Raw genomic sequence first — 25,428 nt, 5'->3', positions numbered from 1 at the left:
ACCACTATCTGAGCTCCTAATGGCAGAAGAGAAGTTCTTGTAGAGCTTGCCAGATCTACCCTCTCCCCATGGAAAGGGAGGTCCATGTTATCCTTTGGTCCTCAGGTTGCATTCTCAAGGAGCCACAGAACTGAGCATTGAAGTTTAGCTTTGGTTGTTGTCTTAAAACCTCTTTATTCACTTTCTAAATTTATCTGGTTTTTATTTCCTCCGGGACCTTTAAAAGGCAGAGGGTTAGCCTTGTTAGACATAAGGTGAAAATCCATAGATTGTGAATTCTTCTGGGGATGCTAATTTAATATGCTTTTGCTAGACTCTATTCCATATTTTGAGGTTTCAACTCAAAATGTTGGAATGCATTGTATACTAGAGGTGTACTTGCACAACTTGACATAGGCAAATATTAGGTAGGAGTTTTGCTCTATTTTAAGTCCAAAAATGAGTCTTCCACTACCCTAAATGTGCCAGCGATGAGGGTTTTTAAATTAAAAAAAATACTTTGTGTTACTGGAAAACAGCATTACTAAAATACACATTTTAAAAATCACAACTGATGTTAATCTTGAATTATTTCACATGTTTTCCAGATTTTCCAGGGAAGAACCTATGTTAAAGGATTTGTAGTCCTTGTAGCATACTGTGAATATTCTGGAATTCCCAAGAAAACAAAGCAGAATGCAAGGGATGATGGAGAGATTTTAATCTGAGTCTTCAGAGTAAATCTCCAGTACTCTGCTTCTATTTGTTTACAGCAGCTTTCAGTGTTCTGGGTTCTCACTGGGCAGTAACCTTCTCCAGTCTGGTGACTTCCAGATATAATAGGCTACAGCTCACATCAGTTTCAAGACTGGAAGCTGACATCCAAGCAGGTTGACTCATGTTTTTAGATTGGGAAAGGCAGTTACAGAGTTTATGAAATATGCCAGTAAGAGGCATGTTGGTAAAGAGATAACAGTGTGACTGGGTTAGCTTTCTCCATAGGTAAAAGGACATTGTAACTACCATACAGACAGGCCAAAATAAAGCTGCTTTGGGTCACTTTGGAGGTATGCTGTTTAAATGACACACACATCTTAAGAGGCCAGAAGCCACACCAAAGCCATGCTCCAGTCCTTTGGCGCAGCTTCTGGCCTCTTAAGATGCGTGTGTCATTTAAACAGCATACCTCCAAAGTGACCCAAAGCAGCTTTATTTTGGCCTGTCTGTATGGGCCCTATGAGCATCTATCCCTAATAGAGGAGATTTCACACACCGAATGCATGCTCTTGTGATTGTGTTTGACTTTATGTCATTCCACTCCACTTACACCAATTCCCAGCTTAAAGATATGAAGCTGCCAGTCACAAGAAGAATCAGGCTCTCTGCAACTTCCTCTGATGGATCGGATCCTTAGTTTCAGTCAGAAGGGTGAGGATTAAGTCCACAAGGGAGATGAAGGATACAGGGCAGACACGGTTACAGCAATTCTGTCAGGATACTGTTCCTAAAAGGAACAGGTAATGTGAGCAAACATTCTCACAAGACTAAAGCCCTTCTGTTTGTAAGCCTCACTGTGTCTGCTGCCAGACTGCAGAATTAATCTAGTTTAATACCACTTTTAACAGTCATGGCTCCATCCTATGGAATCCTAGGTGTAGGCGCAGCCTGGAAATGTCTAATTAACAATTTGTAAGCCACTGTGATAGCCTTATTATTTGGCTTCAGGAGACTGTTGACTGCAGACCATTAAGCCCTCTGAATGTTGCCCAGATTTGCAACTTTCTTCCATGCCTCCCTTCCTTCAAGTTATCTCAAGGACTTGTCTGATACACATGAAGGGGATTGGATCAGATACAGGAGGAGGACCTACCCAGAGAGAGAATTTCAATCATAGAATCATAGAATCGTAGAGTTGGAAGAGACCACTAGGGCCATCCAGTCCAACCCCCTGCCATGCAGGAAATCCAAATCAAAGCATCAAATTGACTTTATTTCTCTTTCATCTAAAGCAGTAGCAGCATTGAGTTTATAGGACTCCCAACTTGATTCTTCTAACCACTGACCACTCCTGCTGTGGGGCAGCTATGTGTCCTAAACCAAACGTTTCCTCACATGTTGTGCCTTTTCCATCTGAGTTTAGTGAACTGGTAAGATCGGAATGGAACCCTCATACACAAAGTAGAAAGGGGGCTAACGTGGCACAAAAGGTGTATACACTTTCTCAGATGCTATGAATCTTCTCAAACCTGCTCTCATAGAAGGTTCAATTTCGACACTTTTAACAAATGCCTTAATGCCAAGGCAGGAGGTTCTGCCCTCCAAGAATAACAAATACACACACTGATCCCTTAAGCATTCCCACAAGGCCTCTGTTCTGGCTATTCATGCATCTTCCACAGCATCCATTCTTTCTAGCGCAGCCATTCTCTGTGTCCAAGGTATTTTTGACAACCAGGACCTAAACGGAAAGCTACGTCTCCTAGGGCAGAAGAGACCATCCTGTCTGCAAAGGCAAGTTCAGCCCTAAGCATTTGAAGCTGCAGCCACTCCAAGGACTGTTCTTTCATAGGGCCTTTTTGGCTGGCCCCCATCTGCCTCATTGCAGACTCAGGCCCAGGTCCTGCTTTGCTTCCCCCAGCTGTCTCTCTTGTGGATATAAAAACAAGGAAGAACGGCTTCAACATCTTCTCTCAGGGCAGATGAGAGTATCCTGTCTGCAAAGGCAAGTTTAGCCCTCAATGTTTGAAGCTGCAGCCACTCCGGAGACTATTTTCTTCTGGAGCCTTTTAACCGGCCTCCAACTGCCTTTTAGCAGACTCAGGCCCAGATCCCCAAGAAGGGATAATTTAAGAATTTCCATCTGATGGACAATAGTGAATCCGGCTCTTATTAGTAAAGTCAGTGTCAATCCATTTTCTTTGCAACCTATTTGTTCCATTTTGTGGTTATACTTATAGTGTGAAGGAGTGAGGAGTGTAAAGATAGCACCGTAGGTTATTCATCTAGTTTTAACCTCCAAACTTTTAAGTTTGTTTTAATTATGGTATTGCCCTTCCACTGAGTGTTTTTTCCCCTAAATTAATTATTTTCCATTCAGTTTATTCCCTCGCTTTTGTTTATGCTTCAGTTAAAACTGCAATTTTACCCAAGTTGGTTGAAGTTGTCAACTGAAAGGAAAGAGTTGCCTGCTGGTTCTGTAAACCAACAGCAGATTCCTACCTCAGCCAATGACTATTTGTTTTTATTGTTTTATCATTGGCAGAATTTGGCAGAACACTGTCTCAGAAAGAGAAAATTAGTGCCTTCTAATTAGGATTCTAGCTGCCAGTTGCCATTGTTTGTTTGTTTGTTTGATTAATTTTTGCTATTGATTCCTGAGGAGTCTCTGAAAAGTCCATTTCAGTTACTCCCCCCCCCCCCAAACAGCAAAGTCAAACAGGGAGTAAATGGGAGTCATCCAAATCTAATCCAAAGAAGATGAGCAGCACCAAAATGACTTAACTTGCCTATATCTTCTGTTGGGAAATATATGAGTAGATATTAAAACAAGAGAGATGGTGTTTACCAGAAATTATTACAAGAACTTGGGAATTACACCAGATGCTGGTGATCCTCTTCCAAGTAAACACAAGAAACAAGAAAAGATCACTCAATATTTTGATAATAAAGTGAATGTTGGTTACAAATGAGGAAGAGATTTTAAACCCCCCAAGCCCAACACTTGACTGGACACTGACCTGCAGAGAGGATGTCTAGACACCAATGGATGGGCTCTCATGCAGAAATCTTGTAGCAGAGATGTGGAATGCAGACCAAATACCTTGAGCAGGACAAATGCAGCCTGTTGTTGATAATACACAATTAAATGATGCAATTCTCAGACAGTTACAGGAATTGGACCAAGATAAGAGGACAGCAGGCCAGAATATGTCTACTGTACAGACAGAGAACCCCAAAGGAGGGAAACAACCAATTGAAGCTGGATTTATTTGCTGATGAAAGAGTTTGAAAACATAAAACCCTTCTTACTTGCGAGTAACAATCTGCTAATGATATTGACAAATAACATGATTAATTCAAATTACCCCCAAAAAAGACATATCAACCAACCAGTCCAGAAAGCTGAGCATAAGAAAAGCTAGGATGAAAAAAAAATCAAGAAATTCTAAGAAGGAGGCTAAAAGCATAAAGAAGGCAAAAAGAATGAAAAATTTGATGATGGTACACCCCAACACAAATGAATTGCCAAGAAAAGAGCCCAAACTGAAAAACAGACAAAACAATATAGACACCTCCAAGATGAAAGTAGCAGCCAAGAAACATAGTGGGGGGAAACATACATCTACACTTGGAACTAAACCTGATCTAACCATACACCCAAATCAGACTACAACAACAGAAACCCAATGTGAGCAGCTGATCACACAAGATCCCTGGGCTTTCTTTTCATCTAAAAGAAAAACCTCTCCAGAGAAGACCATTAATACAAGCAATAAGAAAAAAATGGAATTTGATATTAAACCGCCAAAAGTAAGTAATGAACAACTGGCCTAAACCCAAGGATTTACTAGCCCAGTATGAACAAAAGCAACATCTGAACACAATAAACCCATATAAGCTCACCATAATGAACATAATGCATGCTGAATACATTTTCTGAACCAACATCCATGCACATGCAGTAGTTACTTTTGCTGAACAAGACACAGTCAATACAATTTGGGCTTGCAGGAACTTTTTGGAAGAGTGTGGAATCTCAGTCTCAAGATTTTTTGAGAACATCGACCCTCCACACGTACTAGTTACTGAAAGCAAATTAATCCAGAAAAGTACACTACCAAATAAAAATGCCCAGCTGCAAACCTAATTGAGTTTGAAGCACCTAAACATATTAATCTTGATGAAGTAAAGGACTCTAAACCAAGAAAACTATTTCAAACTGAGAAAATTCCTTTTGATAAGGAAGAAAAAATGCTAATGGATTCTTTCTGCATTTTGCCTGCTGAAGCAGAAAATGAAATAATGCTAAGACTAGATCTTTTAAAGTAACATTTGGCAAGTCTTCACACTGGAAAAAATAAGATTCCAACCATTCTAAAGGAACATGACATCACAGATGTTTCTACCTCATCTGAACATGTGGAAATCCCAAAATGGGAAGAACATCAGTGTGTTACAAATGTGTCAGCTACTGTAAAATTCAGTCCTACATCAAATGGTATTCATATTAGGAGCACTGAAACTAATTTACATCCAATAGATAACTCAAGATGAAAGGAGCCCCTTACTTGGCTTAGAATGAGATTTTTAGGGGCTGCTTCTTTTTGGGGTGGAAAAAAGCTGCCCTTTCCTTCTGTAGCGTACAGTGGACCCTTGCCTTATGTGGGGGATCTGTTCCGGACCCCCCTGCATAAGGCGAATTTCGCCTATGCTCAAGCCCCATTCATTTGAATGGGGCTCGTGTGTGTGGTGGTGCGGCAGTGCACGCGCACCTCAGGGGCGCACCCCATTCATCTGAATGGGATGTGCTGCCCCTTGCACCCCATGCGCTCCCTGCGGCTTGAGTCCGTGTGCTCAGGACGCGTATAACGCGGGTGCGCTGTATAAATGCTTCGCCACTGGAGCAGCACAACTCTGCCCACCATCTGGTTAGGTGGGTGGCGTGATGCTGGCATGGGCATGGCGTCAGGGTGTGCGTCATCTAAATTCTATATCCCTACACCATCTCCCAAGCCACCATATTATGCCAGTCTGTTTTGCCCCTTAGGCTGCCATATTTTGGACATACCATGAGAAAATATGACTCACTAGAAAAGACAACACTTAGCAAAGTAGAAAAGAAGACAGTATTCCAGATATATAAACTGTGGCAAAGAAGCCACAGCTCTGAATTTTCATAGCTTGAGGAGCCCTGGTGGCGCAGTGGTTAAATGCCTGTATTGCAGCCACTCACTCACAAACCACAAGGTTATGAGTTCAATCCCAGCCAGGGGCTCAGGGTCGACTCAGCCTGGCATCCTTCAGAGGTCACTAAAATTAGTACCCAGCTTGTTCAGGGCAATTAGTTTAGGGAGTGCTTAAGTTCACTGATAAGCAGTATAGAAATGTACTTGCTATTGCTTTTACTGTGATGACAGGATGACATGGAGGTCTCCCATTCATGTCTCCCATTCATAGGGTCACCTAACATACAGTTGTCTTGGTGGCAGTTAATAACAGCAACAACAGCAGCAGGGATGATAAGGTGACTTGCAGGGCTCTTCTTTATAGGATCACCATAAATAACTAAATGGCAGTTAACAACAACCCTTACTTCTGTCAACTGTCCTCCCAGTGTCTCTGGGTTGCCCAATAACTGGCTACAAACTGCTGCTTAGCCAAATACTTTCCAGCTAATACTGAGACAGCTCAAAGTTGAGGTCTTTACAAAGGCTGGAAGGTGACACAATCCTGGCAGACTTGGGAGGTCCCAACACTGCACTACAAATGGGCAGTTGCTAGGGAAAGGTAGACAGATGTGATTTTCTGCTTGTTCCTTGTGCTGGTCTATGGCTGTGATACAGATTTATTCTATTATGTTCTTTGCTTTGCTTGCTTGCTTTCTGCTTTTTTTCAGTCTGCATTTTGGCTACCTCTTTAGACAAAACACCAATTCCCTCGCTTGAGGAAAGTCCTCATCATCTAATGCAAGGGCCAGAATAATATTAGGGACAAATGCACACCTAAATTAGGTTTATGTGCATGTATTTCTTTTTTTAGATGTTGCACCAGGAGTAATTCACTAGCTTATGGCACAACATGTAGAATTGCATATGCTCACAGATGCACGCACACACACTGTGAGGATAGCGGTCAGGCCCATACACACATCCTGAACTAGTCACCTCCCCTGACTGCTGCCTTGGGAGTATAGGTCATGGATATCTGCATGCTGTCTGCATGCTTTCAGCAATGGTATTAGCCTATGAGTTAAATTAATTAACTGATTACATAAGATTTCGATTGATGCCATGTATATCATGTATCATATGTGTTTCTTTTTGCCCCAAGAGAGGGTTTGCAGTTTTGGGACCCCACTTTATAAATCCTAGACTATGCTGGCTGGAGCTTCTAAACTCCAACAATATCTGGAGAACCAAGTGTGAGAACCACTGCCCCTAGGTGTAGGAACTGAACCAATAGGTTCGACGTAGAAGCAGAGGGATTTCATTCAACATTATGAATGGCCTCCTGATGGACTTCACTCAGCAATGGAATAGCAACTCTGGAAGGTGATGCAGTAAAGGCACATTTTCCGCATTGGCAAGCACCTGGAAAGATGAACCTTTAGTGTCCCTTCCAAGTCTGTTATTACAAAACAACCTGGACTAAATTTATAGCTAACCATGAATGTTTTAGTATTTACAACAATTACAGTAACAGGTTTTTTAAAACTGTCAGGTCGGTTCTCTTTATATTCAGCAATACCCCATAGATAATACATTGTATCATGCAAGGTGATTTGGTTACTGCCTGGTCAGTTTGTGGCAGCTTGTTAATTGCTCTAGATACTTTCATCTGACCAAGAATGTAATCCATTTGTTTGGGTTTAGCTCCACGGAACACAATATTACTTATTTGTTAATAGATGTGTGATATATATTGCACCTTACAAAAAAGAGTCAGTGCTACATTTGCTTCAGATAATTCTGGCTCACTCTAGTAAAGAAAAGGATTGTGAAATGTATAGCTTTCCAGATGTTGTTGGTCTGTAATACCCATGATTTCCTTCCTCTGGCCATGCTCACTAGGCTGATAGGGTTTATAGTTCTGCAACTTCAAGAGTATCACACATCCTTGGTATTCAACAAGCAGATCATAGCAGATTAAGTTCCTTGCCCCTTGACTGCCCACTGCCCAAACCTTATGTGGAATTTCTACAACATTTATTTTTAACTTCTTGTAACAATATATATCCCAGATTATGGAATGGGCTGCTGGATGAGATCCGTCATATTGCCACCTTAAACAGCTTTAAAAAGGCTGTTAAGACGGATCTCTTCTGGCAGGCCTTTCCTGGATATCCAGCCACCGAAAAGAAGACCCAACTATTATTATTACTATTATTATAGTGTATTTTTATAGCACTGTAAATGTAAATGACCTTTGATTGGCTACAGTTACTGTTTTTTTGACTATTTATTGCTATTGTTTTAAAGTATGTTTTAATCGTAATTGGTTTAATTGTATTTTAAGGCGGGATGGGTTATGTTATGGAATGTATATTTTAATGTTGTAAGCCGCCCCGATTGCGTTGCGCAGAGGGGTGGAATAAAAATAAAATTTATTATTATTTATTATTTTATTGTATTCAGTTTAAATAAGAAAATTAAAGATCCTTTAATAAGTGGACCATATATGAAGAACCCCCCCCCACACACACACACACAATTCTATGAATGAGGCAGGGTACAAGCAAAAGCTTCATCTGGAAGCACCCTCTTTTCCTGTGGCCATTACTTCTGTGGCCTTGTTTAAGAGCCTGTTTAGCTTCTTTATCACAGCAGTAAAGTAAAAAATACAGATTTATATTCACACATGAGAATCTCCTCTAGGACAGAACTGTATTGAAAGACAACCATTTTAGTTTAATTCAGCATAACAAGATATGAGAAAATTCTAGTATAAATTGGCACATGAAGTATAAAGTTCACAAGGAGCAAACTCTCCAATGATCCTGATTTGGCAATGATGGTCCTGATTAATCTTCTGTTGTTCCACTATTTCAAATGCAATAAAAATGGCCCAGTTTCTCTCTCCTCCTACCTTGCCCCTTTGTCCTCAGCTTGCACATCAGTTGCTGCTTATTGAGTTCATAGTCCAAAAGTAGTTAGTATTCAGTTAATTCTGTATGAGAGAAAGCACAGGAAGGGGTGGAATCTTGCCCTTCCTAGTATGTGGTGGAAATATTACTTGTTGAAATAAAAAACTATAGAAAGATGGAGTCACCTTTGTCAGCCAGAGAGATGGTTTTTGAAATAAAGGCTTGGAGTTTAGAAAAACTAGAGCAAAGGAATAAGGAGTGCATCTTGACCTGGATGGAAGCTGGCACCAGTAAAAAGACATAACATAAACTACTGAGATAAGGATACATAGTTGACATTCAGAAGCAAGGTTAGGAGGAAGGCTACAGGAGGGGGTAAGGAGTGATGATGCAGTTTTAATGTATGCATGTATTTCTGTTCTGATTGTAAGAATTCTGTATGTTTAAATTGTAATTAGCCAATCAGGTGTATTGAAGAAGCTTCTTTGTCTTGAATAATATAAAAAGAGCCATTTTGTCTTGTTCGGGGTCTCAGCTTTTGGAACTTGAATTCCACTGAGTTCATTGTTTTCCTTTGTCGACAATTGGAAATAAACTTATGGATTTTCAATTACTAGGTCCTCTTGCCAATCCTTGCTCTGTCAGTCCTAGAAATTTAAGTTTCCTGAAATTTATGTTACAGTAGACTCAAGCAAAATCAAACTGCTGCAACCTTTTGTAGCTTATACAATCCATCACAGAATCATAGTTGGAAGAGACCGCAAGAGCCATCCAGCCCAACCAAATCTCAATCAAAGCATCCCCGATAGAGCTTGTATGTTCTTCCTCATTGATATCATTTGCTATTTAATTATTTTATTTGTATGCCACCTTTTTCTGAACTTGGACTCATGGTGGTTCACAAAAGCTTAAAAACAACAACAAAACAGTACAATTTTAAAAGACAATTAAAATACCACATTAATATAAAAGTGCAAAATCCTTTGAAGATGCTAAGTTAAAGATATTGCTGTTTTGATTACATTCATGTTGCCTGGCTACAGGTGTCAGGGTTTTCATCTGTGAAATTTTGGAGAGTTTGATGGACTGAAGTTCTGTGGGTACACACACACACACACACACACACACACACAGAGGGTGTTGTATGTGCCTTCAAGTCATTTCTGACTTACGGCAACCCGAAGGTGAATCTATCATGGGGAGGGGGGTTGGCAAAACTTGTTCAGAGGAGGTTTGTCATTGCCTTCCCTTTGAGACTGAGAGCATGAGACTTGCCGAAGATTACCCAGTAGGTTTTATGGCCAAGCTAGGAATCAAACTCTGGTCTCCAGAGTAGTAGTCTAGCACTCAAGCCACTGTGCCAACACTAGCTCTCAGTCCCTGGTTGGATGTATTTACAATTCAGGGTGTCGTCCCCCACCCCTCTGGTCACAAAGTGTCTTATTAGACTTAGAATGAAAACTGAGATTTTGCACATATGAATAAAACTAAAATAAGATGTTCAGTTCAGCTCTGCACTTTGTTTAAGTTTGCTTTCCCAAGGTCACTCAGTGGGTTTCATGGCCAAGTGGGAGTCGAAACCTGGGGAGGAAGAGTGAATGGTAAAAGAAACGCAAAACATATGGGTATGGTGATGGTGTGACAAATTCATTCTCAATGGTCATAGTTATTTCAATGCAGACATGCCCACAATTTATGTTCCAAAGGCACCAAAGCAAAATTGGTGCCAACCATCAGTATTCAGTTTCCAGGGACATTGTGGCAATGCTGGATAAATGGGATCAGCACAGGGAGGCCTTGGGATACCAGCAATGGTTAGCAACAGCAGCAAAGGGGGAAATAGCTCATAAAAATAAGGCAAGAAGCACAGAGAAGTGATGTGAAGGGAATGCTATGAAGGGAATGGAGCATTCCTTCTTCCTCCTACTCTCTAAATTCTTCCTGTTCTTTCTCACAGACAGAACCTCTCGATGTGACCCTTTCCACAGCAATGAATAATGAACTGGAGGTCCCCATCAGTGGGGACTTTGAAATCCGCGAGGAGGAGGACTCAGCTCCAACAGAGCTCAGTAATGAAGTGGTTGCCCTTGTTACCCCGGCAGCTGGGCCAGTGCTGAGGAAGAATGCTGAGCCAGGGCTCATAGACAATACGATAGAATCCGGAAACTCAGCTGCACAGCTTCCCCAGAAAAACATCCTTGAAAGAAAAGAAGTACTCATAGGTAAGATGTGCAAGACATCTGAACATGTGTGTACCAGTGTGCATGCTTCTTTCCAAAATACCCACAGGAAAAAATGGAGACACATCTCAAAGTGTCCAATAAAGAAAGCCTAAAAATTGGCACAAGGAAAGTAAGAGAGAACAGCAGGGAAGGGATGTGGACTAGGAAACCTGTTGTTTCAGTTTCTAGTCCTGAACCATAATTACAGTTTGTTTTAGGTATTTGGGACTGCATATGCCCTGAAGAAATAATCCAGGTTTAGCTGTCATGGCTCCACTTTAGCTGTCATGGCTCCATCCTAGGGAATCCTGGAAATTGTAGCTTTTGTGGCACCGGAGCTCTTTGACAGAGAAGGCAAAATAGCTCACAAAACTACAGATCCCAGAATTTCATATCATTATGCCATGGCAGTTAAAGTGGTGTCAACCTGGATTATTTCTGAAGTCCAGATGCTGAGTATGTCTTTTCTTTCAAAGAAATATATTCTCAGGATGGCCTTAGAATTAGAACTTAATTAGAAATAAAAATTTGTATTTACACATATGTACATATGTAAGAATAACTGTGCTGAATCAGATCAAAAACCTCTCTAGTCCAGTATTCTGTTCTCATGATGATAATGATGTATTTTTATCCTGCAAAAAAACCCCAAAACACCAGTGCTCTGGCATCACTATATCCATAGAATCATAGAACACTCTTAATCACCAAATCATACTGGCATTCCGAACTAGCAATGAAAATCAATTGGTGGAACAATAGGAGCTGTTGTTCAGATTTCCCACAGCTCTGCAATGTTAATATCGGGGTAACATTAATTGTATTTTCACCCAATACATAGATTCATAGAGTTGGAAGAGACCACAGGGACCATCCCATCCTACCCCCCTGCCATGCAGGAACACACAGTCAAAGCACCTCTGACAGATGGCCATCCAGCCTCTTGTTTCAGAACCTCCAAAGAAGGAAACTTCACCACTCTCTGAAGTGGTGTCCAACAGCGATTACTGTCAGGACATTTCTCCTAATGTTAAAGGTGGAATATCTTTTCCTGTAAAAAAAAGATGATGAATAGCACTGGGCCCAGGACAGAACCCGGTGGCACCTCACTAATCACTTCTCTCCAAGATGAAGATGAGCCATTGCTGAGCATTCTTTGGGTTTGGCCAGTCAACCAATATTATTATTATTCACGTTATTTATTAATAGATAATTACCATATATACTTGACTATAAGTCAGTCTTATGTATACATTGAAGGCAGGCTTTCAGGCCAAAATTATGAAGCAATCAATCAACCAATCTTCATTTACAGTCACTAGCCCCGGTGAGACATGCTACAACTTAAAACCCTATAAAATAGAAAGATTACATATAACTTAAAACCATACAAAATAGAAAGGTTATTTAAAAATACAGGAAGTTTACATCGAATTAAATTATCAGATTAGATTACAACATTGGAGATTATTTTTGGTTATATAGTTGAATCCATCTGGCAGGGGAGATCATAAAGGGTCAGAATTATGGTATTTGGCATGACCTGTGTATAAATTGAGAGTAAAACTCTTTGCTACCTGTCTGCCTGCCCTCATTTGTCTGTAGCTGGCCCACTTATCTCTTCACAAGCATTCCTGAAAATCCCCCCCCCCCCCCCGACACATCCAGAACGTGATGGGAACGTCTGGAGGCGGCAGCGTTCTCCCTGTGCAGTAAACAGTGTTCTATGCCACTTCCTGTTCTCATCATGTCCCCTTTTAGAACGCGACAGGCCCATTCCAGGGCCTGTGCGATAAAATTCTTAGTCATGGGACAGAAACAGATTTGGTCCCCTTGGTGGATGACCTACGCAAAGAACTGTATGAGGGAGTGTGTTCCTGTGGGTCCTGCTTGAGCCCTCAACAGCTTTCAATACCATCGGCCATAGTTTCCTTCTCAGTTGCTTCTCTGGAATGGGGCTTGGAGGCACTGTTCTACAGTGGCTATGCTCTTCTCAGAGGGGCACTCTCAGAAGGTGGTGGTGGGGATTCCTGCTCGACTCCTTGGCCAGTGGCCTCGGGAGTGGCTACCTCGGGAGTGAGTCTTGTCCCCTATGCTTTTTAACATTTACATTAAACTTCTGGGAGAGGTAGTCTGGAGTTTGAGGGTCAGGTTTCCTAATCAGACTGATGCTACTCAGGTCTATCAGTCCTTTCCAGCTAATTTCAAGGTACCTGTTCCTATGCTAAACTAGTGCATGGCAGCTTTAATGGACTAGATTAGGACAAACAAATTGAAGCTTAATCCAGACAATACAGGGATGCTTGTAGTCAGTTGAAAGACAGATCTGGGAATAGGGATTCATCCTATAGTAGATGGGGGTTACACTCCTCCCTGAAAACTCAGGTTTGCAGTTGGGGGATACTCCTGGATTCAGCTCTCAACCCAAAGGCTCAGGTTTCAGCAGTGACCAGGCGTTCTTTTTTACTGCCTGCTTTATCATACTAGGGGGCAAACAGGATTCAAACAAGAGTTAAATGAGAGTTAAACAGGAAATGTCGTGTGGTAAATATCAGGCATTTCCTGTTTAACTCTCGTTTAACTCTTGTTTAAATCCTGTTTGCCTCCTAGTGTGATAAAGCAGTGTTGAAGCTAATGCGCCAATACACCCATTCCTGGAGAAGTCAGATCTGGCCATGGCTGTAAATGCCTTGGTTACATTGCTTTTGGATTACTGTAATGCTCTCTACATGACACTGCTTTTGAAAAGTGCTCAAAAACTTCAGTTTGTCAAAAGGGCTGTAGCCAAGTTGTTAAGTGGAGCTGATGACAGGAAACATATAAATTCCTTGTTGCAACAGCTCTATAGACTGCCAGTCCATTTCCAGGCACAACTCAAAGTCCTAGTCTTCACCTATAAAATCCTATGCAGCTTGGATGCCGGTTACTTGAAGAACTGTATCTAGTGCCCATTAGAAGACAAAGGTTGTCCAGAGACACCCTACTTTCTGTCCTACCATCCTCTCAGGCTCATGGGAGGGGGACTTCGCGGTGGCTGCTCCCAGACTCTGGAACTCCCTTGCTAGAGAAGCCAGAATGGCCCCATCCCTGATTTCTTTTTGGTGGCAGGTAAAAATATTTTTGTGCCATCAAGCTTTTTTAAACTCATGAGGCTTGGACTTTTAAATGCTATGCTGTCAAGGTTTATATGTAGTTTTTAAATATATTTTAATATTTTAATGTGTACTGTTTTTAGCTTCTTAAAATTGTTTAATTGTATTTTAAACTTTATATCTACATTTAGAATGCTTTTATAGCAATAGCAATATTTATTACGGCATAAAGCCAGCACAAAAAATAAAATGGTTACAATGGTAACAGAATATTCATGTAAGTACATTATATTCTGGTACAACAAAAAATACAAATATACTGCCGTACACCTAATTGCAAGAAAATGAAATAGTGTTCTAAAATATGGCTTTAGACAGAGCATCTGACTGTTTACTGATAAAATATCTGTCTGTTGAATGCTTTTATGTTGTTTTCAACTGTCTAAAATTTGTTAACCACCTTGAGTCCTATTTTGGGAGAAAGGTGACATGCGGATGATGAGGATGATAAGGATATAGCAACACAATAGGGCAGGTTCTACCACCAGTCGGAATAAGGCAGACACCTCAAGTACCAGGTCTGGAAAGTCGACAATTGCAAAACCTTAGTTATTCTTCCTAAGCATCCTGCTCTTTCTGTTCTCTTGGAAGATAGCACTCTGTGTGTGTGTCCCACAGCTTTGTCTTCTAGCACCTAAACTAGAGTTTTGTTCTCAGGTGTAATAGATAACCCTGATGGTGAGCCTTTTAGAGACCAAGTGCCCAAAGTCAAAGGTGTTTCGACACTGGGTATTACCCAGTGCCAGGGGATGGGACTGGGGGACAGGACTTCCAGGTGGCAGGACTTCTGCCTTCCAGGAGCGGGACTTCCACCTTCCCAGGGCAGGACTTCCAGGGGCAGGACTTCCCTTGAGATAGCTGAAGGCCCAGGAGGCCTCCCCAGAGACCGCTAAAGGCCTGGGTTGGTGGCAGGGAACAGGAGGAACAGGTGCGCGCATCTCTCTGTGTGCCCTCATAAATGGGTTCGCCTGCCAGAGTGGGCACGCATGCCATAGGTTCACCACCACATCCCTATATCATTGACACTGTTGAAGTGAAAAGAATACAGGATCCTTGTCCTTCACCTCAGTTGACAAAATGTCTTTAGGGGCCTTCCAATATACAGCTAACTGTCTTCTTTTTGCTCTTTGTTTGCAGCTGTGATTGTGGGTGGAGTTGTAGGGGCTCTGTTTGCTGCATTCCTGGTAATGCTGTTGATCTATCGGATGAAAAAGAAAGATGAGGGCAGCTATACGTTGGAGGAACCCAAGCAGGCGAGTGTTACATACCAAAAACCTGACAAACAGGAGGAATTCTATGCATAAACTGGAACCTCGAGTGCCTCACTATCTCTTTCTGTCTTGAAGCCGTCCTTTTTAAAACAGAAAAACAGAAATCTCTTACTATTCATCCAGCCTTTTTCTCTTTCTAAACATGTTTATGAATCTTAACAAAAAGGACAGAAGGATAGAAGAAGACCCTTTTAATGGAGTTTTTGAAGAGGCCATTTCAAAAAGTATTGAATGTTTTTAAATGAAAAAAAGAGTAAAATCTCATATCAGTGGAGAAAGCAATTTAAAGGAACACTGGTATATGGAGCAAAGAGGTAGCAATTTCATTACTATTTGGGCTGCCTTTTTTTGGATGAATGCTTGAGTTAGTAAATTTGCCCGAAATGTCCTGGATTCACACCTTTCTCAGGACTCGATTTTTAAAAATGTTCTATGGACACTTTCACGTTCTGGCATTTTGTAGTACTCTTCATAACAAAGGTTTGACTCTATTGATTTTAAGTGCAAGGAGAGGCGACATTCTCCCCAAATCAGTCCGTTTTGCTGGAACTGGGCCTTGGATTGTTTCACCAGAGATCTCACATGGTCTACAGAGAACCATTTTTATGACTGTGTATTACTTTCTGTCTGATGGCATCACCCTTCATCCATTCCTGTTCAGAACCGGAAACTACAGGATCATTCTGTGCTTGCAGCAGTGTCTAGTTCAGCATTTTGATCAATTTTTGTCCAGCTGCTTCACAGTGACATAGAAAACTCAATTTCAATAGTATTGCAAGCAAAGGAGGTTGACTAAGGAACACTTTTCTAGTCCTTTTCAAGCATTTTCATTTGCCTAATAGGAAAAGTGGATAAATGGGGGTGGGGTGGGGTAGGAGAAAGTCTTCTAAATCTGTAAGAATAGCTCATGTTTCACACATCTCAACAAGTGTGTGGTCATCTTCTTCTTTGTTGGAGTATGAGTAATACAGAGGATGGAGAAGAGCAAAATCATGCAAGTCCATAAAGTACTTCTGCAAAATCTTTGACTCTGTATGACTGCCAAAAAATGGAAGTGATAAAATATGTATGTGACAAATGGGCTTCCAGACTTGTATCTCAGAAATCAGATATTCATAGATCAACATCAAGCAGTCATGAGCAATATTTCATATGAATCTGCCTTTTAAAGCAAATTAACATATTTTTGTTGACAGCTTGGGTGAGCAATGTGTGCTGATGAGCAGATTTGCACACAGTATAGATTTCAAACAGAGGAAAAGATTTAAAGAACTGATTGTGCAATTTGGAGCATTGGATTAAATATGACATATCTGAAAATAATGCCAACTTTACAAAAAAAAAGACTCCAAAGAAACCAGAACATGAGAAAAAAAAGAGAAAACAACATATGAAAAATTTGCATGTTTTAAGTAATGCATCATGGTTGCAAGATGTCAGTTGCTACTGGCAAATACCTCTTCATGTAGCAGTAACTGAACATTGTATACACAAAGCCTAACTAGAGTGCTATGACCAACTTTGGTTGTGTTTTAATGGTATAGCAACAACTTGGAGAAGGTTCAGTGTTGAACAAGAAATGTGATAATGAAGTTGGCACATATGATACACAATGGACAGCTAGGAACCTTTGTTAACTCCTAAAAAGAATGACAATGAAAAGTACAGACTAGCAGTTTTCCAGTTTCTACAAGACTGGCAAAGTGATTCAAGGAAGAAGCAGAATGAGTTGGTGGTAACAAAAGATCTTTAATTTTAGTTGTGTTTAGAAGTCTTTTCCCTGCCAGTATTATGGGAGTACTGTGACAGGAAAGACTAGAGACAAGTCTGTTGCACCTACAGCCTCTGGATTGTTGTTGCCTATAGCCACAGTTCTTGGCTTGAGGGCTGAAGAATTGTGGGGATGGGAAATCTGGCTGTAGTTCAGTAGGCTCCTTACACATTGCAGAGCAGGAATGGAGAGTGTGTGACCACCAACTGTTTTGGAGTACCACTCTCAGCAGCTGTAGCTGGTATAGCCCAGGACGAAAAGACATATATCTAAAAAATAATAAAAATAAAAAATGTGATCTGAAAGGTCATGTTTCCCATTGCAAGTTTAACAGTACTCTGAAAAATCAGAATTCCAAATCATATGGGAAGCCTGCTAGAGTAGAACAGATTCCTGACCATAGAAATTACTTCCTCTTCTGGTGTCTGAAGGATTGCAAGGACAGGCAGCAAGGATCATGCTCACATTCCACCTCACATGACTCTGAACTTTATCGCATAGTGTTATGATAACTTTCCAGAAACCAAATGAGAACGGAATGCAGCAAAGTTTACTGCACAGTTTGGTTCCCATTGAGTTCCCATTCCAACTTCAAAGTGTTCCAACAGCGTTCCAGGGTGAGGACGATGAGAAACAGTTCTGACAGATGGAACGTTATCATACCGGAACATGAAAAGTTAGTGCAGTAATCCTATCCATTCTTATATCCATTTTGTCAGTCCTCGTGTCCTGATTGGCTGAGACAATTTCCTCCTCTGCAGTCCTAGAGCATCCAATTGGAAGTTGTCTAAGGTAAAATGATGATAAGAGTGATAACATCACGGCATCGTGCCCCAGCTAAAGAAATGCGCATGCACCACAGCAGTACAATATGAGAACGCACTTGGCAAAAGCACCCATTCAAAGGGGGTGCTGTGCAATATAATATGTTCCCAGTATGTTATCATCCCGTTATTACTTCTCTAATGTGATGAGTCCCGTTCCTAGATCGTTCTGCCACAGAACATTTTGTGAACTCAATGGGAACGTTACAGGTTCTGATGCAATAAAGTTCTCTGTCTCAGTTGTCTTTATAGCAGCCATCTCATGCATTTTAGACAGTTTAGTCAGACTTACTCAAGTAAGTGTGCATATGGAGAGCCTTTCAGCAGTTGACATCTCCGTAATACCCACTGGATTCAGTGCAGCTACCCCCTGGCGTATGTGTATGGGGTTTCACTATGAAAGACTTTTCCTAATAACATACAGTACTGATATGTTTATCATAATCTAGATGCTGCTTGGAACCATGCTTCTATTGCAGTCTTTTTTCACCTGATATCTAACAGATGTGCAATATTACAGTGCCAATTATTTCATTGAGCATAGTCTGTTGGCTGTGAGTGATGGCATCTTATACTTCTGAAGAATGTCAGGTTATACAAGAGCTTTAATGTTGTAAAACAGCTACATTTTTCTGGGCAGAAAACTCTCTGTTGTGCTAGAAACCTTGGCTTAAATCCAATTGGTAGTGTCAGTTCTAAGTACACTCATTGAACCAATGGTTTTTAAGTATTGGCGTATCACTTTCTGGTTGATTCAATGGGTCTGTTCTGGTTAGTACTAACAGCTGGATTTACAGCAGCCTATCATCCTTCCCCAGAAAGTTTCTCTGTTCTTGCTTCTGTACTTTTCGTGGTTCACCTTCTTCCTGAAATAATATTGCCTCTTTATAGAAACTGGCCTAAATTGCTTTGTTCATATCTGATCTCTGTAAACAAGTGTGATCTCCTTTCATTTCACTAATGAAATCTGTTTGGAAATGTTGCTCCATTTAAAGAGTACTGTAATGTGATACTTGATTCTCCTAGATTTAGATTCAAATGGCTTTTGGTTTCTAGGGAATTGTTGCTACTATATATTGTTATTTGTGGTGCTGGAGTTTTGTCCAATGATAAACCTACAGAATGTATGAAAACAAGCTCTGCATAGAGATAATACACATGTGTTGGAGTGTGTATACACACATGCACACACCACAATAATTTTAAAATGTACATAAATAGAATAGATGTTTCTTACACGGGGCATGAAGAAAGCTCATCTATTCAGAGCCTTCAGGCTGAGAACTTGGATGAAATTCCAGTTTAAACTCCTTTGCTGCAAGCTTGCTCAAATAAAAGGGATTCCTGGAAGCATGTTTGGGAAAGGCCTTTGCCTACAGCCTTATTGGATCAATATCAGACAGAAGAGACTATGAGGTGAGCAACTAAAGCCCTTCTAGATGTTGTTGATCTGCAAAGACTAGCCAGACAACCAGGATGCAGGATGGCACAAATCGTAGTTAACTAGACAGCTGAAAATTGTCCATCTTTGAGTCAGATAATACTGGGTTTGAGGGTTACATCTAGAGATATGAAGGCCCATGGGGAAAAATGGGGGGGGGGGACCATGTTTTCCTGAAGCATACTAAAATAAAAGATTCCATAATTGATTTTCTTCCTTCTTTCAATTTTTCTTGTTTTTTTGCAGAAGAAAACATGAAAAAGTTGGGGAAAAAGGAAGAAAAGCAATTATGGAATATTTTATTTTAGCATACTTCAGGAAAAACGTGGACAAAAATGTCCCCCCCCCCCCAATTTCTTTTCCACAGGCCTTCTCATCTCTAATTCTTAACTCAGTGAATATAATTTTTATCTTATCTCTTATATATCCAGGACTAAACCAAGACAGTTAAGTAATCTTATGGTCTGGATTGGATGGTCTTTTGCAAGGATTCTTTAGCTGATGATATGTATACCAACTAAAACACTTGGTCTGTCATCCCATCTGTGTTTTCAAGGGAAGGACCTCCTGCCCATTCTGCTGAGGATGACCCTGGAAATCTGTCACTGTCAGGTCTGGTTTATGCAACCAACCTACACTGCTATATCTTCTAAGTCAAAAGTAAGGAAGTCCTATTGAGTTTTGGGATCCAGAGGATTATCCGTCTGACTCTGGATGGCTTCATTATCTCAATATATTTGTTCTTGTTTAAAACTCTTCTTCAGTGTGAAAAAGATATTGCAGCTTAAATCTCATAACATAACAGGATCAATACAATGAACACAATGTTGTGCTAATGAAGGAATAGGCCTAGAGATGATCTGTGATTAGCTTTGAATGTGGAAATAACTGACACGTTTCAGTGTTTGCATTGCCCTAAAATTCGATGAGCTGTTTCACCCAGTTTTTTCCAAAGGCCTCCACCATTCAGGTGCCATCACCTAAATATATGTAGATCATATATTTACAACTGACAATCAATTTAGATTAAAAGCAAAAAAACAAACAAACCCATAAACCCACATCTATACTACTGTTTTATAAAACTGCTTTTAAACATACACCAACAAAATAATTCAATTGCTTGAACAACTTCACTGTTTTTGTAGCTCCAAGGCAAAAATATAACCCGTTTCTTTTGTAAATAAGAATCTCATATATATATATAAATATATATATATATAGCTTCAGAAACTGAGGCGGGGTACAGACCGCCCAGAAGAGGTGCCTCCTTGGCACCTCTCTCTGCTGCGCAGCTGCGCCGCAGCATACAAATTGCGCGGCGCAACTGCACAGCAGAAAAGGAGCGCAAAAAGTGGCTCCTTTTTGCTGTGCCGCAAAGCATCAAAGACGGTGCATGTATGTTGCAGCTGCACAGCTCCGTATAGAAGCTGTGCAGATGCGACGTAATGGTTACGCGCGCCGTGTATAAGGCGCTGCGTAACAGCAGTGCATGCATGACGTGCTAGGGTTCCGGGGCGTGTGCACGCGCCATCCCGAGGCAACCCTAGCATGTCGTGGATGCACCGCAAAGGGCCCATCTGGAGAGGGCCAAAGAGATCAGAATAATTTGGATATCAAACAGATACTTTGTGAAAGTGATTTGAAGCACCACCAGGACAATGGGAAATGTTTTACATTAGATAACATATCAAGTGGTATACAATTGTACAAACACAGAGGAGCAATGCATGTAAATACTTTAAAAAATAAAACATGTCTTAAAACAGTTCTTTTTGTATGTATATAACTCTTCTAGGAATTAGTACTGAAATTGCTATTTAGTGTGTGTCTAAAAATGGAAGCCAGAGGACAAAATAATAAAAAAAGGTTAAATTGTTTTTGTCCAAAGTCCATGGACAAACCTTCAAAAATTATTTTAAAAAATTCTTTTGCCAATGTAGCATTGTAATGGTAATGTCTATTTTTTTTATTCCTGCTGTGTTGTGCTCATTTATAAAAAGGAAATAAACACAAATGTTGATATCAGAATCTTTGCTTGAGAATTTGTGGATTCCTTCAGGGGACCGAAAGAAAATTGTTTTTTCCAACCACTATGCCCTGCTGAGTACTATTCCATTTTCTTTCTCCTGAGATCAGAATATTCCAACACCTAAGTGTAGAAATAGGAGCAAGCAGGACATGCAGCAAAAAACCTATATGGAGGTTTACCCTTCATACAGCTACAATTACATACAATTACAATTCAAAATGACCTGAATAGACTAGAAATCTGGGCCAAAGTTAACAAAATGAAATTCAACACAGAGAAATGTAAGGTACTGCACTTAGGGCGGAAAAATGAAATGCACAGATATAGGATGGGGACACCTGGCTGAATGAGACTACATGTGAAAGGGAGCTAGGAGTCCAAGTAGGCCACAAATTGAACATGAGTCAACAAGTGCGATGTGGCAGCTAACAAGACCAATGTGATTTTAGGCTGCATCAATAGAAGTATAGTGTCTAGATCAAGAGAAGTAATAGTGCCACTGTATTCTGCTTTGGTCAGGCCCCACCTGGAATATTGTGTCCAGTTCTGGGCAACACAATTCAAAAAGGATGTTGAGAAATTGGAGCCATGTGTCCAAAGGAGGGCGACTAAAATGGTGAAGGGTCTGGAAACCATGCCCTATGAGGAATGACTCAGGGAGCTGGGGATGTTTAGCCTGGAGAAGAGAAGGTTAAGAGGTGATATGGTAGCTCACCAAAATTAAGGCAACAACAATCTCATAAGCATGGATAAAGTAATGTTAAAATCTATGCTCTGTAGATGAACTTTGACATACAAGGTCGCTTTTTGGTGCTAGCATGGAAAATGATGTAAGGCAACAGTGAGAGCAATTGATTTTATGAAGGTTCTTTATAAAACAATTTCATTGGTTACCAGTATGCAATTCAAAATGTGGTTATGAACTGTAAAACTCTATAAGGGCTTGGTTTTAGACTATCTGAAAGACATTCCTGGAATCCTGTCCGTGATATATGCATGTATAACCTGGGATTATGTGTGTATGTCCTTTTGGAGATGTTGTGGAGACGTTCTACAAACACACCAGCAATTTTCAAGCATCAAGAGCCATTGCAGCTCGATCTTGCATGTTGCCTTTGAGGGGCAAGAGGAACATGGAACTTTGCAGGCAAGCATTATACCTTTTTTATATTATGACTGATACCAGTCACTCACTCTTTCCATATAAGGTTGTTTGCATTTTGAGATATTTGAAGAAGATCCTCCATCTCACCACATATTTGACAAGCATATTTGATGAGAACACAAGAAAGAGCCTTCCCAAATACTGCAATTTCACAAGAAACTGCAACTCTGTTTTCCTTTTGCTGGCAGCAAAAAAGTTCTAACAGACTAGTATAGCTATCTCTTTGAGTACTGTTTATGAATCTCTGAGTGTTTAGGTAGTAAAATGTATTCTTCCTCCACCAATTGTCCTCAATTGTTTTTTGGTGTTGTTTTTTTTTTTTGCCGTCTTAGAAAAAAGGCTGGCAATCTGAGTCACCACAGAAAGGGACAATATTGTGAACCATCAATGCATCAATAGAAATATAGGCAGGTTACAAACCGCCATGAAAGTATGCGCGGAGCGCGTACTAGGGTTAGGGAGGTGCGGTACTTCCACACCTCCCTAACCCTAATATGCGCTCCATGCGTAAAAAATGACGGCGGCCGTTCCAGACGGCCGCCGTCATGAGGATGTCACAGCCGCGCCGCCTCTACACGGGGCGGCGCAGACGTGACGTCCTTACTCCGCACCAGGGCGCCTAGGGCGCCCTTTCCGCGGACCAAGAAGGAGCTCTGTTTCGGAGCTCCTTCCTGGTTTGCGGTGGCGCTTTGCTTCGCTGGGCGCAGCTTTCAGACGGCTGCACCCAGCAAAGCAATGGAGAAAGGGGCCAAGCGGCCCCTTTCTCCTCCCCGCCGCCGCGGGGTGTCTTTGGGGCTTGAAACCCCAGGGACACCCCTTTTCAGGCTGCGGGGAAGCGGCGTTTTGCTGCTTCCCCGCAGCCTGAAAAGCGGCGGATCGGGGCCTCAGCGGCTGCCGTTCTGGCCACTGAGGCCCCGATACACCGGGGAAAGGGGCGGGTACAGCCTGCCCAAATTGGCAGTCTATAACCCGCCATAGTGACTAGATCAAGGAAAGTAATAGTGCCACTCTATTCTGCTTCGGTCAGTTCTGGGCACCACAATTCAAAAAGGATGTTGACAAGCTGGAGTGTGTCCAGAGGAGGATGACCAAAATGGTGAAAGTTCTGGAAGCCATGCCTTGTGAGGAGAGACTTAGGGAGCTGGGTATGTTTCGCCTGGAGAAGAGAAGGTTGAAAGGTGATACAGTGGTCCCCCGGGTTACGAAATTAATTCGTTCCGCTGCCGCTTTCGTAACCCGAAAGGCTTTCGCAAGCCGAATTGCCATAGGCGCTAATGGGGAAAAGCCGCGATTTGGTGCGAAATAGCGCCGAAAAGCACCAAAAGTTTTTTCGTAACCCGAAAAAACTTTCGTAACGCGGAACAGTTTTTTTAATAGGATTTTTTTCGTAACCCGGAAATTTCGTAAGGCGGCGCATTCGTATCCCGGGGTACCACTGTATGATAGCCCTGTTCAAATATGTAAAAGCGTGTCATATTGAGGATGCAGCAAGCTTGTTCTCTGCTGCTCCAGAGAACAGAACATGGAGAAATGAATTCAAACTACAGGAAAAGAGTTTCCACCTCAACATTAGAAGGAGTGTCCTGACAGTAAGAGTTGTTTGACAGCTGAACACACTCCCTCAGAGTGTGGTGGAGTATCCTTCTTTGGACAGGTAACTAGCAGAAGTTACATGTTTGAAAGTTTGTTGAGTTAACTAGTTCTTTATGGTCTAGAAGAGGTTGGGAGACTGCAGCACACGAGCACCCTGCAGTCCTTCCAATTACAATTTATAGGCCACCTAAGACAGTCCTTTCTGATGTACTTATGTATCCCAATGCCATTTTAGTCCAGGAAAGGCCTTCTAAAAAGATGTAAAATCCTACCACACCCTAGGAAATATGAGAAGCATTTTAGCTCCTTCCCCATTTGACTCATATATATATATATATATATATATATATATATATATGGTGGGTGCTGTGGGACAATGCCAAGGAGACAACCACTGGGGAGTGGCCCATCCCTCGTCTATCACCAAATGTCATGCAGCTATGTGAAAAAGGAAAAACAATAGTTACAGCTATTGTGGTTTTCCTACTATAAAGATATAATTGGGGACTGGCAATCTGGGTTACCAAATCTAGATTTTGATTCTGAGATCAGATCAGGTCCACAGCATTCCAGACTGAATCAAGTCCATATCTGAATAATCAAATCAGGCTTTGAACCACATCAGTAACCCCACACACACCTGTACCATGTACTTTTTTCAGCACATCACTTGGTGATGCAAATGAGTCAGGTATACTGAAAACATGTAATCAAGTATACCAGTGATAATAGATCCTGACCTTGGAGGACCTCATTTAATGGTTTTGTGTAATTGTTAAAGTGGGGGGTAGATAAACCTGGCCCCAGAGTAACCCCAAACTGGAAAGTCCATGGAACAGAGCAACATTCAACAATATTCTCCAAACAACAGTTTCTGGAGATAGTCACGCATGTAGCAGCAGAAACAGTGCTAAACAACATGCTTCACTACAGTTCAGGCTCTCTGAAAATATGCCATGATTTTCAAAAGCTGTTGAATGATCACAGAGAACCAAAAAACAATCACCTCTCTGCCAACAAAGGTACATGATGTGCAGAGCAGCTTCTGTGCCAAACTTGGAGCATGAAAGTTGGTTCATCGAAGAATATGTGGACATGACTGTCAACTACTTGCTCTGTAACCTTGACTAGAATGGAATTCCCCCCCCCCCCCCCCGGCTTTAAACAGTGACTGC

At 41.2% G+C, this 25,428-nt stretch overlaps 1 protein-coding gene across 1 annotated transcript in view; it reads left to right on the top strand.

Moving 5' to 3' along the window:
- SDC3 (syndecan 3) overlaps nt 1-21,479 on the top strand; it is a 104,074-nt gene extending 82,595 nt beyond the window's left edge. The window contains exons 4-5 of the mRNA XM_089483019.1: nt 10,740-11,004; nt 15,294-21,479. Of these exons, the coding sequence (XP_089339145.1) occupies nt 10,740-11,004; nt 15,294-15,460 (432 nt within the window). The 3' untranslated portion in view covers nt 15,461-21,479. The remainder of the gene's footprint in view (nt 1-10,739; nt 11,005-15,293) is intronic.
- Nucleotides 21,480-25,428: the final 3,949 nt, after the last annotated feature.

Source organism: Sceloporus occidentalis, unplaced genomic scaffold, assembly GCF_023333645.1.
Source record: "Sceloporus occidentalis isolate IW3139 unplaced genomic scaffold, rSceOcc1.0.p SCAF_20, whole genome shotgun sequence".
Taxonomy (NCBI): domain Eukaryota; kingdom Metazoa; phylum Chordata; class Lepidosauria; order Squamata; family Phrynosomatidae; genus Sceloporus; species Sceloporus occidentalis.
The sequence above is the reverse complement of the archived record's forward strand: the minus strand, read 5'-3'. Positions and strand labels throughout refer to the sequence as shown.